The sequence below is a fragment of the Aspergillus fumigatus genome, chromosome 3 (assembly GCF_000002655.1).
Source record: "Aspergillus fumigatus Af293 chromosome 3, whole genome shotgun sequence".
NCBI lineage: Eukaryota > Fungi > Ascomycota > Eurotiomycetes > Eurotiales > Aspergillaceae > Aspergillus > Aspergillus fumigatus.
In genome coordinates this window covers 1,501,850-1,516,366 of record NC_007196.1, presented here as the reverse complement: position 1 = coordinate 1,516,366, position 14,517 = coordinate 1,501,850, and the positions used below count along the sequence as shown (strand labels likewise).

General features: G+C 50.9%; 5 protein-coding genes across 5 annotated transcripts; 2 read left to right on the top strand and 3 right to left on the bottom strand.

Moving 5' to 3' along the window:
* Positions 1-76: 76 nt before the first annotated feature.
* On the bottom strand, positions 77-3,841 carry AFUA_3G06130 (SMP domain-containing protein). Its single transcript, XM_749900.2, has 2 exons — positions 2,761-3,841; positions 77-2,697 (listed from the first exon to the last, which is right to left on the bottom strand). Exons 1-2 carry the CDS (start codon positions 3,231-3,233, stop codon positions 408-410), a joined length of 2,763 nt encoding a protein of 920 aa, XP_754993.1. The 5' UTR covers positions 3,234-3,841; the 3' UTR covers positions 77-407.
* A 129-nt stretch (positions 3,842-3,970) lies between these two features.
* AFUA_3G06120 (trans-hexaprenyltranstransferase) lies at positions 3,971-6,381 on the bottom strand. The gene is made up of 2 exons (XM_749901.2): positions 4,976-6,381; positions 3,971-4,897 (listed from the first exon to the last, which is right to left on the bottom strand). The coding sequence occupies exons 1-2, from the start codon at positions 6,164-6,166 to the stop codon at positions 4,736-4,738; spliced, it is 1,353 nt and encodes a 450-aa protein (XP_754994.1). The 5' UTR covers positions 6,167-6,381; the 3' UTR covers positions 3,971-4,735.
* Positions 6,382-6,490: 109 nt separating this feature from the next.
* AFUA_3G06110 (proteasome regulatory particle lid subunit RPN3) lies at positions 6,491-8,997 on the bottom strand (the record flags this gene model as incomplete). Its single annotated transcript, XM_749902.2, has 3 exons — positions 6,491-7,020; positions 7,153-8,450; positions 8,523-8,997. The coding sequence occupies 3 exons, from the start codon at positions 8,995-8,997 to the stop codon at positions 6,877-6,879; spliced, it is 1,917 nt and encodes a 638-aa protein (XP_754995.1). The 3' UTR covers positions 6,491-6,876.
* An 809-nt stretch (positions 8,998-9,806) lies between these two features.
* AFUA_3G06100 (uncharacterized protein) lies at positions 9,807-11,455 on the top strand (the record flags this gene model as incomplete). The annotated part of the gene is made up of 4 exons (XM_749903.2): positions 9,807-9,871; positions 9,930-10,286; positions 10,343-10,626; positions 10,817-11,455. The coding sequence occupies 4 exons, from the start codon at positions 9,807-9,809 to the stop codon at positions 10,942-10,944; spliced, it is 834 nt and encodes a 277-aa protein (XP_754996.1). The 3' UTR covers positions 10,945-11,455.
* A 364-nt stretch (positions 11,456-11,819) lies between these two features.
* AFUA_3G06090 (putative transcription initiation factor TFIID subunit 12) lies at positions 11,820-14,490 on the top strand. Its single transcript, XM_749904.2, has 3 exons — positions 11,820-11,840; positions 11,928-13,637; positions 13,719-14,490. Exons 2-3 carry the CDS (start codon positions 12,048-12,050, stop codon positions 13,971-13,973), a joined length of 1,845 nt encoding a protein of 614 aa, XP_754997.1. The 5' UTR covers positions 11,820-11,840; positions 11,928-12,047; the 3' UTR covers positions 13,974-14,490.
* Positions 14,491-14,517: the final 27 nt, after the last annotated feature.

The following is a 14,517-nucleotide window of genomic DNA, read 5'->3' as shown; positions in this document are numbered from 1 at the left end:
TTAACGGAGGGCATGAAGCCCAACATTGTGATTACATATGTGAAGCTTCTGCCTAGCGATGGATCTAAATATGTCATCAGTCTGAGAACCCAGGTGACTGCTGTATGCTCAATATGCTAACTTCAACTTCTACTTTGAAACAGTGCTAGTACTACGCTGTACTTCTGTAGAATAAGATGGCAATAGGACCATCTACCCAATAATGAGAACAATACAAAGAGACCACATTTATACTGCGGTCAGTCCTTCAATAAACCTATCTGCACCAAGAACGCCGGCCTGCCCACAATCATACACTGGCTCTGCGCCGCAGAACCGTCCGGATAAAACATGTATAAGAAGTGACATCGAGACTGGAGGTTTTCTTCCTTCATCAGATGTCTCAGCTGAAGTGGTACAGATTCTCACTAAGGTAAGATCCCATCTGTTGCAGATAATATTTCCATGCCGTGCTTGGTGACACCGGGCATTCCATGACCAAACGAGTCATGCTCGCTTGATTTTTGCTCCGTACCATCATCCCAGCGGCGGCTTGCAACCACATCGTCCGATCCAGAACGGGAAAGATCCCGAGTATTTGCCTGAGTCGCAATCGGCAGTACTATGCCTATCTCAGAAGCGGAATCAGGCGCCGGGCTATTGGGCGTCGAATCGTATGGCGCCTCAACCACGAGCAATTCGTCGGGACTGCTTTCGTCACCCTCCGGTCTCGCTGGAGGCTTCCGTTTTGGCAGGGGCGGCTTTGGAACGGGCCGCTTCGCGTCACCTTTGGAACGCCCGGGGAGTGGCGGGGGCACAGGCTTCCGTCGAGGAATAGGGTTACTCTTGATACCGAATTTATCAGGGCGCGGTAAGGGGGTGCCTGGCGGAGGAAGAGGGTGACCACGTCCGATCGGCTCGTCGGGAGTGCCTGCAGGCCGAGAAATTTCCTGGCTATTTGAATCTCCCTTTCCAAACACACTCCAACTCCATTTTTTTGCTGCCGCGGTCGCTGTACCCAGCGAGATAGATAATTTTGGCTTCTCTTCGGAAGCAGTCGAAGACGTGACGGACCTAGTCAGGGTCCCTACTGTTTCCAACGTGCTTCGCCTGCGCGACCTGTCGCTATTGATCGACGCGTTCGAACTTCCATTAGCGCCTCGGAGAGCGTTTGACGATTCACTAGCCAAGTGCGCAGATGTAGGGCGCGTTGGGGAGCTGCTGGCGAACTCGCTAACACTTTCAATAGACTCCATAAAAGATGACCCTCGACTGGAGGATAGCTTCTCAGGGTTCATCTGGCTGATTGAGGGCGGTGATCCATTCGGCGTCTTATTCGGCGAGCCAGGAGGCGAACGGTTCGAGATCTCAATCATGGCACTGGCAGCACTGCTCTTCTCTTCGCCCTTGATATCACTCGTAGCTTTTTCGATCTTGACGTTATCAGCAGTGACGACAGGATCGGCCACATTCGAAAACGTTTGAGATCGAATAGCGCGCGGCGGAGACAAACCGCCAGTTTTATCAACGGCTGATGATATACTCGTTTCCGAGTCTGTTGTAACCAACTTGGAGCTTTTGCGTGATTTCAATCCGGCAGTGGTTTCCAAAAGCACTGGCATGCTCATTGCGCGATCGTCCTTCGTCTTCAGAGCCTCAGTTGAGTCTTTTGTAGTCAGAGTCTGTGGCTGACTGATTGACTCATCAGGAATCTCAGCCTTTGAATCTTGGCCTGGGACCTCTCGTTGCCAGATGCCGCCGCGGTAAGGCTGCGAAGCGGTGTCCAGGAAGGGAATATCATCCCAGTATGGCTGAACCACACTCTCGGCGACAACTTCGCGAATTCTGCTCTCGATAGTTCGCAGGATAATGCCGTAAGTGATCTGTTTCGAGCTGACAATCGGTTCGATGTCCATAACCATGTTTGGCATTGTTTCGAAAGAAACCCACACTCTGTTACTGGGCGGGGGCTTAAACCGAATCAACATATGGCCTTCAAGCTTTTTGAGAACTACAGCGAGCACAATGTCGACTTCTCGTGCCTTGAAACGAGGACCTAGGTCAATGCGAACAGTGGCCGAAATCTCAAGCCGAAAGTTGCCGGTATATTGGATGTCAGTCTCCACGCAGCAGTTTCCGTCGACCGTCAGGTCCTTGAGCCTCGGGTTTGTGATAAAAGGGGCACCTTCACCCATGTCGATCCGCTGCAAACAGAGCTTGCTGATGAAGTTTGGCTTGTTGACCCGCGAGATCTTCTTAGTGATCTTCTGCCGAATGAAGTCTTCCACCTCCGGAGTCTTGTATAAAGCCAAGAACAGTCTGCCGAGAACGGCATTGATCCACCGCGTCTGCAGTTGCTCCTCGGAAGAGTGTAGACGTTGGACTAGGGTGACAATATGCTTGACGTCAAACTGCTGATGCTTGGGCGGACAATTTGGCGAGTCGCCCATTCTAGTCTGGTTCTGGAGCATAGCGAAGTAAAAGTCCTCCTTTTCTGTTAGATTGTCGGAAAAGAGGTAAAAAGGAGGGGTCGGCCCTCCCAGGTCACCAAGGGAGTCCAACCGCCTCGAAAGACAAATGGCGTTCCTTTTCAGCCAAAGTTCGCCCTCCAAGATTTCTCCTTCACCACCGTAAATGCTCACATCGTGGTGCGCGAGAGAAATGACGTATCGAACTTCCACCTGGTTGGCGTCGTCATAGAGCATCAGATGGCCATGTCTATCCAGCGATATGGTCAGCATTGAGGAATATCAAAGGGAAACGGCAGTAATGGACACCTACCGCAGAACAATGTAAAACACATTACGGGCCCTTTTCCCGTTCTTGCCATTGTTTTTCGCAGGCTCGATCGTCGGCGTTTGCTTCCTATCAAACAAACTCCGGTACATAGTTTGGTAGACGCTGGGGCTCTCGGCGGCGATCACCTCACCCGCTGGGGTGGTTCTCTCGGGAGGCTTGCCATTGACTCCACCAGGGACATACTCGCGACAGACAGCAAAATAGCCGGCAGCGACATCGGACTCGTGGGTCCGCTGAAACTTTTCTGCTAGCTCATCTGTACCAGATTTCAGACTGAACTGATCATCGGTCGGTCGCTGAATGCTATCGGGGGATGGTCCGTCTGGATGATCGGAGGGTGGGGAAGCGCGCGGAAAGGTAAGATACGCATGAAGGAGAATCAGCGACAGGACAAGCGGGATGAAGGTGAGTCCGCCGATCAAGTATGCAACAAGAAAACTACCGAATGAACCCATCGGGACCAAGTCAATCAAAGAAGCAGCAGGAAAGCCTCCATTGTCGTCGGTACCACTGTTGCCACCATGTGAGGGGAATAGAGCCACGGGCAAGATAGCGGAAGGAGCACACTATGAGGCAGGTGGTATAGGACAACAGGGAGGCAGAGAAGGAATGAGTGGTTCAGGAGGTAGACAGATATTCAAGGAGGAGAAGAAAAAGAATATCAGGAACACATGGAATGAGAGCAAGAGAGACTCAGGCAGTCGTGTCCAATACAATATATGTATGTATTGCTGTACTCTTGTCTCACGTGGAACAGACAGCCGGCGAGCTAGGTCGTCAGGTCAAGTCAAGGGCAAACATGAGTAACCAACACCACCATCAACAAATATGATCCCAGGATCGTCGATACTCCTTATTCGGTCTTCGACCCCTCCACAGCTCAGGAGTAAATAGATAGATAGTTCATGCGTATGCAAGTGAACTGCCGTGAGATTGCTGTTCGATTCTGCTCCCCGTGCCTTCCGCTCGTAATGATAACAGATCCCTTCCTCAGAAATCGACCTATGACGGCACCTGACGATAGCTGTCCCAACTAGGTTTAGTTGTAACTTGTATGCCCGGCGCGAGGAACGTTGGAACGTTACGAACTCCACAAATCAGCGTCAGCAGGTGCTATGCTGCTGGATCATCATTGCTCCGATGGAATAATATCATTTGGACCCATCCAATGAGTACAATCCTGCAGGAGTGTGAAAGCATCAATCTGAAACCATTTTGAAGCAATGGTTAAGACAGCGACTAGGAGATAAATAATCCGGAAATGAGCAGTTGTCACTTCATACATGCAATCTGTCTATCCATCTGTCCAATACCATGAACTCTCCTGAAATCCCTCCCATATGCTACGGAGTACTAGGGCCACGGCTAAATGCAACCAAGATATGGTCAAGATGACCTATTTCGGCAGTCACACAAGGTCAGATATATCTAGCACTCGATCATCACTGCATCATAGCACGGTACAAATCCATGTCTCACTCATAGTAAAATGAATTCATAATGCCACAATCGCAATAATAACATACAGCATTTGATGATCTAATAATAGCAAAACCTCTATGGTCCCATAAGAATCACATGAAGAAACATTGGATCTAATGACAATCACACTTCATGTCTTCCTGTCTCAAATATCATATGTCCCTGGCCTGTCTTATCGCTGTCAACCAGCTGCACAAACAAAGGGAAGGCACGTATTGGTGAGAGGGGACAGAAAGATGCAGATTCCAGAGATTCCAGCAATCATAGAAGGAGAGGGCTAGTGATACATAGATAGTGGAAGGATAATGTCACACTTGATCGTACTTCACGATCGATGGCTGTACACTTCGTGTCAATCTGTGGTTGGATGTAGAGAGCGTATGAAATCGGGAGCATGTTTAGACAACTGAGTCCTGAGCCCCAGCTGGTATATACCGTCGTCCGACGGACTCCTGACGCTGCCTTTTTAAATGATTCACTTCCTCCGATTCATGGTTTTCTCGCACATCTGGATCAGACCACTCTTCGCTTCACTGTCAGGGAAATCGGCAATGGCAGCAACGGCTTTATCAGCGTACTCCTGGGCCAAAGCGCGCGTCTGTTCAATACCGTCGCTGTTATACACAATCTCACGGGCCTGGCGAGTTGTCAGCTTTCGGTCTTATCACACTGCTGCGAGATGAATGGGTTTCCAAGGCTAGGAGTCACCACTTACTCTTTGTACGTCTCCTTCCTGGCTAAACTTGCGGCCTACTAGGGGACCCAGCTCGGGGTTTTGTTTCCAAGCGAAGAGCAGCGGAGCAGTCGCAAGTCCTAGTTCCAAATCTGCACCAGCAGGCTTGCCCAACTCGACCCCGCTCACCGTATAATCCAGCAGATCGTCCACCAGCTGAAACGCCAGGCCGAGATTGCGACCATAGGAATAAGCAGCTTCAACCACCTCGGGCGCACTACCACCAAGCAATGCAGCTGCACGGCATGATTTGCTAATCAGACTAGCGGTCTTCAGATAGGTCTTCTGCAAGTAGTACGAGATGGTTTCATCGGTGAAAACGGGATTTTTCTCGTCCGCTACAGTGTTCTTCAACTGCATGAACTCGCCCTCAACCAGGTTGGCAATCACAGTGGCGAGGAGCTCGGTGACTTCGGGGTCCCTCAAGCGTGCTAGAGCAACAGAGGCTCGGCCTAGCAGGAAATCTCCGGCCAGAACAGCCATTTTGTTTCCAAATTGGAGGTTCGCAGAGTTCGACGACCGGCGGCTGACGGCATTATCTATCACGTCGTCGTGGAGAAGCGATGCGGTGTGGATTAATTCGGTAATCTCAGCGAGTCGTCGCTGGGATGGCAGGATGTTCTCGTCCCCCACAAAATCATATTGGGCCTCGGCTGACTCTGAAACAAGGCTGTTTGTATCCGGATTCGTGTCGGCGAGTATAGAAGGTGAGGAAATGGGATCATTGACCGAAATTGGGGCTACATCGTTTGGACGACTCTTTCCCGGAGTCAAGGCAGTCGCTTGAGACATGAGGAGCACTAGAAGGGGACGCATGTGTTTACCCTCGCTTCGGGTATAATATTTGGCCACTTTATCGAGAGTCGGATGTCCCGAGCCGAGCAATTGACGAATATTTTTCGTTAGGAACTTGAGCTCTTTTCCTACAATCCTCAATGGGTCCACCGAGATCCCCGGAGGAGCCTTTGGTAGACCTTTGAAGATTGTCTGTGCTGCAGAGACGGCAGCGCCGAAGGGGGAGGCATCTTTCCGCCGGGTTGGGTGATAGTTTCGAGCGTGTGTCTGCAATTGTTTGGAAAGGTCATCGCGGAGGCATTGCCAGCATATCGAGGTGGAAGGTGTTCTTCGAGATGAGAGCACAAGGCCAGAGGCCGAAACTGTTCGAGCTCTCATGCTCAGGCGAGAGTAACTATAGTTGATTTCAGAAGGAGTCGCAATCTTAAAAAAAAAAAAAAGCAAATACAATAAGGTCCAAGAGCAGCCGAGAGTCCTAACGATTCAAGGCGTCGTGTGCCTTTCACTTTGCGGAGTACATAATGTTTTCCGCAGTTATTAAAAAAAGACCAAAGATTTCGAGTTTACGGAGCTGCGCTCGGACCGGAACGGGAGAGGACCACAGATAACGGTTTCCAAGGCCAGACCAGAACACATCGTCATCACAATTAATCACTAGGGTATCTCGTACCTTTTTCAGGCATGTGAAAAGCATTGGCCAGTATGGCAAGCTTTTCTAAGTGGAAAATGCAACTGGTAACATACTTTCTACAAGAAACGCGTTGAGGTTTTCTTGTCTAAAATGTAAATAGAAGATTACAGAGATGATCCTGTTGAGACTTCCACCAAAGATGACCAGCTGGACGGACGACATCCACAGGACAGAATCCGTCCTGATAACCGGAAACGAAGTAGATCTGTGAGTACAGGAAATATGGAGAAATCACGCTCGCAGGTTTTATTCAGCAAACCTCCCCCTCATACACGACCGGGCAGGAAAATGGCGTAGCATGACTCGGACTGCAAAAGCCCAGCCTGGGAGCCATTTTCGGTTGGCAGAGGCAAAGCTGACCAGAATCATATATGAGCAGAGGCAGTCTTCTGGGCCACTAGATGGCGTCAAAATCACCGCCAGCGTCTTCGTCATCAATATCCCCCTCCTGAATCTCTTTGGCGAGCTCTCGTTCCCGTTCCCGAGCCTCCTGTGCGCTCTTGAGCTCGAGGCGATGCTGATTCATGGGAAATCTCATGGCCTACACAGAAGAAGACGCAGATGTTAGTGATGAATTCAAAAGCCAATTCGGAAGATCGGAACCCCTTAAAAAAAGGGGGGGGGGGGGGGGAAAGGGGGGCCGTGAAAAAAAAAAGAAAGACCGAGAGCCTACCTTGACGCTTTCATCATGCAGAGCCAAGCAAGCCCGAATACGTTCGTGGAACACCTCTCCAGGCTCGCGAGTGGCATAGATATCTCCGACTTCCTTGCTCTTCATGTATCCATGCTCATGATCCAAGGTGGCCTCAATCACACCATCGCGGATTGCTTTGGCGACGATGTATTCTGCCGACTCCTCACTGTCCAGGCCCAAACGCAGGCAAATGTCCCGAAGCGAGATGCGAGAGTAGGACAATGACATCATCCGGATACCCGTTTTGATGACATTTTGCCTCAAACGCAGGATCAGGGTGTAGGTACCATCTTTCCGGAACGTTGCACTGTGCGTATTTACAATGTTCAAGAAGCCATCCAAATCTCCAACGCTCACCGCTTGGACGAGCAAGAAGTAAGGGTGCAAAGCGCGCTCAAGTGCAGGCTGGCGGAAGATTGCACGATCGGGGATATCGCCCATCAAAAGCTCAACAACTACGAGCAGCTTGTGAGAAGCCTGGTAGAAACCACGAGCACTGTGACTCGAAGGAGACTTGCGAGTGGCACCAATCAGGTGCCCGTGGGCATCCGTATATTGCAGCTGAATCGCACGAATCCGGCCCAGATAATACAGGTACCGAGCAATCTGGTTGTTTGATGCAGAAGGCGGAAAGCGGTTGTGAGAGATGAGCAAGTCTGCCTGCGGGATGTGGGATGTAGACAAGTAATTTCGCAGAAGAAGGGTCATCACGGTGGCCTGAGTATCGACATCTTTCCGGAGAACGGCTGTCCGAAGGGCAGCAAGCAAGGGCTGGCGGATGGAGGTAACCGCCGCAGCAGGAGATGGAGGATGAGGAGCAACCTGCTCGAAGAAGAGGGAGTAGTAAAAGTATACGCGAGCAGCAAGAGAGTCTAGCGTGCGACGATTAAGAGTCCGCAGACGCTCAGTCAACGCTGTCGAGAACTTTGCGCCCCCTTGAATATCCTTCTTGTCGTAGAGGTAGATCTGAACGAGGATGGATAGATAGGTATCAACCTCTGGCAGTATTTCTTTGGGAGCAGACTTGTTCTTGTCAGAATCGACCTCCATCTTCGAACTAGCAATGGCGCTCTCGTATGCGCCAGATTGATCAATAGCTTCCAGTAAGAAAAAAGCAGTAGCACTTGAGGGTGGATAGGTCTCAACGATTACTTCTGCCAGCACATCGGCAGTGATGTGCTTGCGCATTGAGGATATCGACCTGAGAACGCGCAGTGTAAATCTGGGGTCGAAGTGGGCTACAGCTCGCTCGAGAAGTGTGAAGTTGGTCTTGATATCTATAGCCCAAGTGATAACGGTGATGGTTAGGCATGCATCCATCAAGACAGCAGCGGGAAAAAGAAACGAACCTTGAATGGCCTTGACTCTGGGATCAACCTCCGACTCGGGCTTTTGGGAATCAGTCTCTGCGGCCTCCATGACAACATCTTCCTCCCGGTCCTGCCCTTTCTCTCCGGATAACCTCGAACCCTTGGACGGGGGCACTACAACAGTCATCTTCTCGTCACCTTTCCGATCCTTACGGGTGTTGAATGAGGATGTAGGCCCACCTGCCGTATCCTCTCCCATCTCAATATCTTCAGAACCGTTCACGCCGTTGGTATGCGGCTGATCACGCTGCTCGCCCATACCGGAGTTAGATACGTTATTGGACGAAGCCGCCGGTGTGGGAGATTTGGCCTTGTTGGCAGCGGCACGGTTTGGCGCGGCCTTGTCCTTGTTGGAACTTGAGCTCTGCGAGTTGGAACGCGCTTTTTCACCGTTAGCAGATGAAGAAGTATCTGACTTGCTGTTCGATCGCAACGAACGTCTCTCAGCCGGCATCTTTCTTCAACTTGAAGCTCGGCTGAGCAAGAAGCGATTGCAGGAACCGGGGAACGGAGGAAGGGGAAAGAAGAGGACCAATGTCCGAGGACGAGAAGCAAGTTTGCAAAGAACTGACGAAGGGACAAGAGTAGGGATTGAAGAACCAAGAAAAATCAGAAAAGATGAGCGATGGGGCTTCGGTGAGTAGGGGAAGATGAGTTGATGAAGTGGTGATGTGATGTCAAGGTTGACCTGGAGATGGATGGATGGACAGCGAGAGAACCAGCACAGGGCTTAGTCAGTTGGGGGAAGCTTAGTGAGTTAACTCAGTGGGAGCGGCAGCTGATGTGATGCTGGAGCTGGTCAGCTGCAGAACAATACTCGCCTCACTATGGTTTATTGACTATGGAATTACTGAAACATGTAAGAAGAAAAAAAGGGATAGGTTCGTCCTACTCAGCTGTGAGTTGGTCAACAGCTGTACCGCCTAGGTATATCTCTTCTTTCTACTAGGGACCACAGCTACAGAGTGAACTGTTCTTTTTGTCGGTCGCAAAACAGTTGCGTTGCCACCTGAAAGCGTCGACTGAGGCCTCAGGCATCAACACCTATGGCAGCAGCTCCACCTTGGCGGTGATTGACGCGAGCCAACGCCGCCTCCATTGGGTGTTTACATCCGGAGTAATATTGTTGTCGTGCGGAGTGTCTGTCTACAGTGTAGCCTGTTGTACTATCTTTTAGTTTACTGAGGCTCCCGGAGCACTGATCTGAATACTATATTGTGGCAATCATCTCTGTTCAAATCTCGATAGGTAGCGGTTTCAACGATGTCCTTACTCGAAAACCATCTGGAGCAAATCCAGCTCTCTTCAAATGCCATCGCCGAGTTACCGTAAGCGTATAGCCTCTGTCCTCTTTGTGAACTTTATGCTAATTGAGGGTTTTGACAGATTTCCCCAGCCTCGCATATTCACCAATGCTCTTTTGGGCCCTCACGATATCACTGCTTTGATCCGCGATACCGAAGCTCATGAACGAGCACTTTTCCAGACGGACCCATCTGCCAAGTCCCAACGGCGAGCAACGAGGAGGGGAACAATGTTTCAATCCGAAGCAGATGGGGAGTCCATGGCGAGTCGGATTTATGCTGTGCGAAATAACAGAAATCAGTCGGCTGTCGCAAGAGTCCTAGGTTCTGACATGATGGACGAGATCAAGCGCTCCGCGGGAACATCAGCCAGGGGAACGCGAAATGAGGTCAATATTGACGTTCTTCTTCGCGGGGCGGAGATTCTCTGCAATGTCTAGTAAGTAAGCTGCGTATACGAATTACTCTTCATTTGCTGGTGCTGATTTCGTGGAGTCCCGTTGCTGGTGCCCAGGAGAAAATTGCGACTCTACGTTATCGTCACGAGCTGATTAGTGGTTCTATTGCTCAATTAGAAGACCGAGTAGCGAGGAACACTGCAGAATTGGAGCAGATGAGCCAGTCCTACGGGGAGGAGTACGACGACTATGACAATCCTACCACCGCCACTCTGGAAGTCACAGACGCCGATATTGAGCGAGAAATGGAGGAGATCAGAGAGCTCGAAAGGCGGAAACGAGCTCTAGAAGCGCGAGTAAGCGGTATGGAAAGGGATTTGGGTGGCTTGATAGGCTGAGCCATCCGGTCGACCACTGTTTAACGCCCCATATTCAGCGTGAGGATGAGCCTCTCTTCGCCTCGATTCGCCTCGACAAGCTACCGTCATGACTTCCGAATCCTTTCAATGGTTGATTGGCAATCTCTTTGCCGTTACCAAGTACGTTCCTTGGCTGAATCCGATCAGGAAAGTGAACAGACAACTCTATAAACAGCACTTGAACGTTTGTGCTCATGCGACAGTCAAAACGAGATTTTTGGGGCTTGCACCGAGCCAGCCCTGTCAGTTTTGGCCATCTGCGCTTACACAATGGGCCTGAACACTGTAGGCTTCATACTTTGAACTGTCTTCGGACAGCACTTTTAGTTCTCAGAACTAGAACCCTAGTGCGGAGACACAGCAGTCGAATGTTCGCATAGGCGACGAGTTCCTCTTGGTAGATCTCGATATTGTCTGCTCCACTATACGTGTATCGGTTGGGTTGGGTTTACGAATTGAATAGGGGTCATATGATTGCAGCAGTCCTTTCCTTAGCAGTCACTCTGTGAAGAAATTGAAGGAAGTCTGGCTTGGCTCTCACTTGTCATTCTACAACGAGGATCTTCAAGCCTTCATTGACACTGAAAATCAGCGCATTTGTATCTTAATATCTGCTCAACGAATCTGAGCAGGCAATTCATGGTTCTACCTACATGGCCTGTTTGATCAGATTGGCCCTCCTTCGAAACACCATTAGCGCTCCACCACCTGCGCTGCATGGAGGCCAACATACCTGATCAGAGATCGTCTTTGTACTTTTTCAGATAGCGATTGTGGTCAATCCGTCTAACAAATTTACTATGAGTTCCGATGCACAAGTGTCAAGTATACCTAGGATCCGAGTTTCATACTAGTCTCCAAATCTACTAGTGAATAGTTCAGTAAGATTTTTGTAGGTTATTTGCAGTCAATAGAAGCCGAATCAAAAGCTAAGTAACGAGGTCAAATTATAGACAATAACCTTTTAGTGAGGCTCACTCCAGTGTTCGCCGCATTTAAGGCTGTGATGCCAAGCCTGAGGCTCTAACACTCCCTTCCGCTTCCTCTCCGCCATCATTCATCGAATACGGGGACTGACCAGGCTTTATCCATCCCTTTCTCAAGCTGGAAGGCTGCGTCTGGGGTTTGAAATCCACTCCGTGGGAATTATTTTGACCCGTCTGCCAGCGTTACGAGGTAAATTACGAGTATATCTCCTCTCACCATCACGACGCAATCTAGGCTGGATTCGCGACTGCGACCTCCAAACTAACACCTACGAAGTCACATCGTCACAAGTGCCACCTCCTTTTGTCCCATACAACTAGCTTCCCTCGCGGGCCTCAGTATACCCTTCAGCCACTCCTTCCTGATTAGACTACAAGATCCTCGCTGCCGACCAACATGGATGGCTCTCAGGCTCAGGCGAATCAGCCTATGGTTCCGCCTCAGCAGCACTCGAACCTAATCCGGACAGACCAGGTCCAGAAATTACCTCATCTCAATGAGCAGCAAAAGGCTCAGCACACCCAGTTGGTGCGCAATTTCTGGGAGATACTCAACAGCCGGGACCCGCAGAGTGCGGAATACCAGAACGCCCACATGAGACTCACACAGCTCTCTCAGAACCTGATGAAAGGCATGCGAATGTATCAACAAAACCGTCAGCAAGCACTCCAGCAGCACCAACAGGCTCAGGCGGCAGCTGCAGCCGTGCAGGGACAGCCAGTTCAACGTACGCAGTCCGCCAACCCACAGTCTTTCTCGCAGCTTCTCCCACAGATCCAACAGAAAGTGAACGGTCTTCACTTCTTCCTCCCTCCCAATATCAGCAAAGAACAGGTGCAAACATGGCTGCCGGAGGCGAGACTACGGTACGGTATTGCGCTGCAGAAACAGGAGATTGGACGCGTACGTATCGCGGAACTGCGCCAACAGTTTGCGCAGCGACAGAGTGCTGGGAACATGAGCCAGGAAGAGGTGCAGGAGTTTAAAAATCGGCAGCTCGCGGCGGAGAAACTCTACCGAGAAGGCAGCGACTTCCTGAACAAATTCAAGGAGCAACAGGAATCCTTCAAGGCACAGCAACAGAACCAGCAGCTGAATAGAGCAGGTCTACCAAACGCCGCGCCCGGCCAACCTCAACAGCCACAGGGGACTGCAGAGCAGGCTGCCGCTGCGACTGGGTCTGCGCCTGCCGCCACACCTGCGCCCACCGCCGGTGACAAGCGTCCAGTGAATGTTCCTGGACCCATGCACCCTGGGCAAGCCCCCACTCCGGCACCTCACACCATTAACTCTGCTGTAAATGCGGCGCGAAATCAAGCCGGGCAAGCGGCCATGCCTCCCTCCACGACTCAGCCGGGCCAAGCGCCGGTCACACAAGCTGCAGGCACCGCACCTGCCGTTCCCGCCGCGCCTTCCCACCAACCACAACAGCAGCAGCCGCAACCTCTTTCCCAACAGGGGACTCCAGGCGCGCAGGTCACGTTCAGCCAGACCCCTAATCCGGACGGTTCGACGCCTACTCCTTCAGCCTCGCAGCCAATGACCGTTCAGGGTCCACCACGTCCTTTGTCCCATCAAGCTGCCATGGCGCAAGCCGCTCAGAATTATACCAACAACGCCGCGAACAATAACCTGGCTCAACAAAATGTGTCGCAGGCAGCTGCCAATCCTCATGCACATCCTCAGGGGTATATTTCCAATCGCGCGTCGGAAAATTCAGCGCGTAACATCAACATGGCCATTCCAAAGAACCTCAATGTTCCTCCTCCGGAGCCAGTCAGCATGGCACCAGCCCGACCCACTTTGTCTGGCGGCCCCAGTCATGGCGCCATGGGTATGATGGGCCAACCAGCCATCCAGAAGCATCCTGGCTACGTCCTTGAAGGCGAAGGCCAGCGTGTATTGAGCAAGAAGATGCTTGACATCCTGGTGCGCCAGGTCACCGGCGGAGGAGAGGGTGAAGGCCTTACGCCGGACGCCGAAGAGGTAAGTTCTATTCTTCACATTAGGGCTGCTTTTCGCTGTGTACGATGGTCAGGATATGCATTTGCTAAATCATCGCGATAGTTCATTCTGCAAATGGCCGACGATTTCGTTGATGACGTGATTACCGCTGCTTGCCGTCTCGCCAAATTGCGCCCATCCTCTACGCTTGAAATCCGCGACATCCAACTCGTCCTGGAAAGAAACTACAACATGCGCATCTCCGGCTTCTCCACCGACGATCTCCGCACTGTGAAGAAACCACAGCCCACGCAAGGATGGACTCAAAAGATGTCAGCCGTCCAGGCCGCCAAAGTTACTCAGGGAAAGGCCGAGTGATATTCTTCCATGTTTCTTCTCCCTTCCTGCTTCATCCTCTTGACCAGAAATCAAGGAAAGTCGTCAAGGATAACACTACACAGGGTGGAGCAGCTTCCCATCAATCTTCTGGCTTTACCTTCATCTCATAAGTCACGGAAAACTTGAGATCTCCCTTTGGAGCAACACTCAAAAAGTGAATATTCTACCTTATGCGTAATTGGACTGGCGTCACCGGTGGGGTTGGGCCTCTGCTTTTCTGTTCTTCTTTTTCTGATAGCTTCTGCCCTTGCTTAGGCTGTCTTTCCCTTGGAGTTGGAAACGACGAAATTCGCTCAACTCCTGCAATGTTGCATCTATCCCGGCGTCATGGTTGAGAAGGCCTGTTATTCTGATATACCACCTGAGGCTAGGCACAGATTAGGTTCAACGAATGGTAGAAAATTGATTCATGATTTCATGTCTGAAACTGCATTCTGGGGGGTTCTCCATGGATCTCGACGCTTCCTGCTGGCGGTCCCTGTGAAAATGTTGTCTTCCGGGGAGATACATTGCAGGTCTCGGT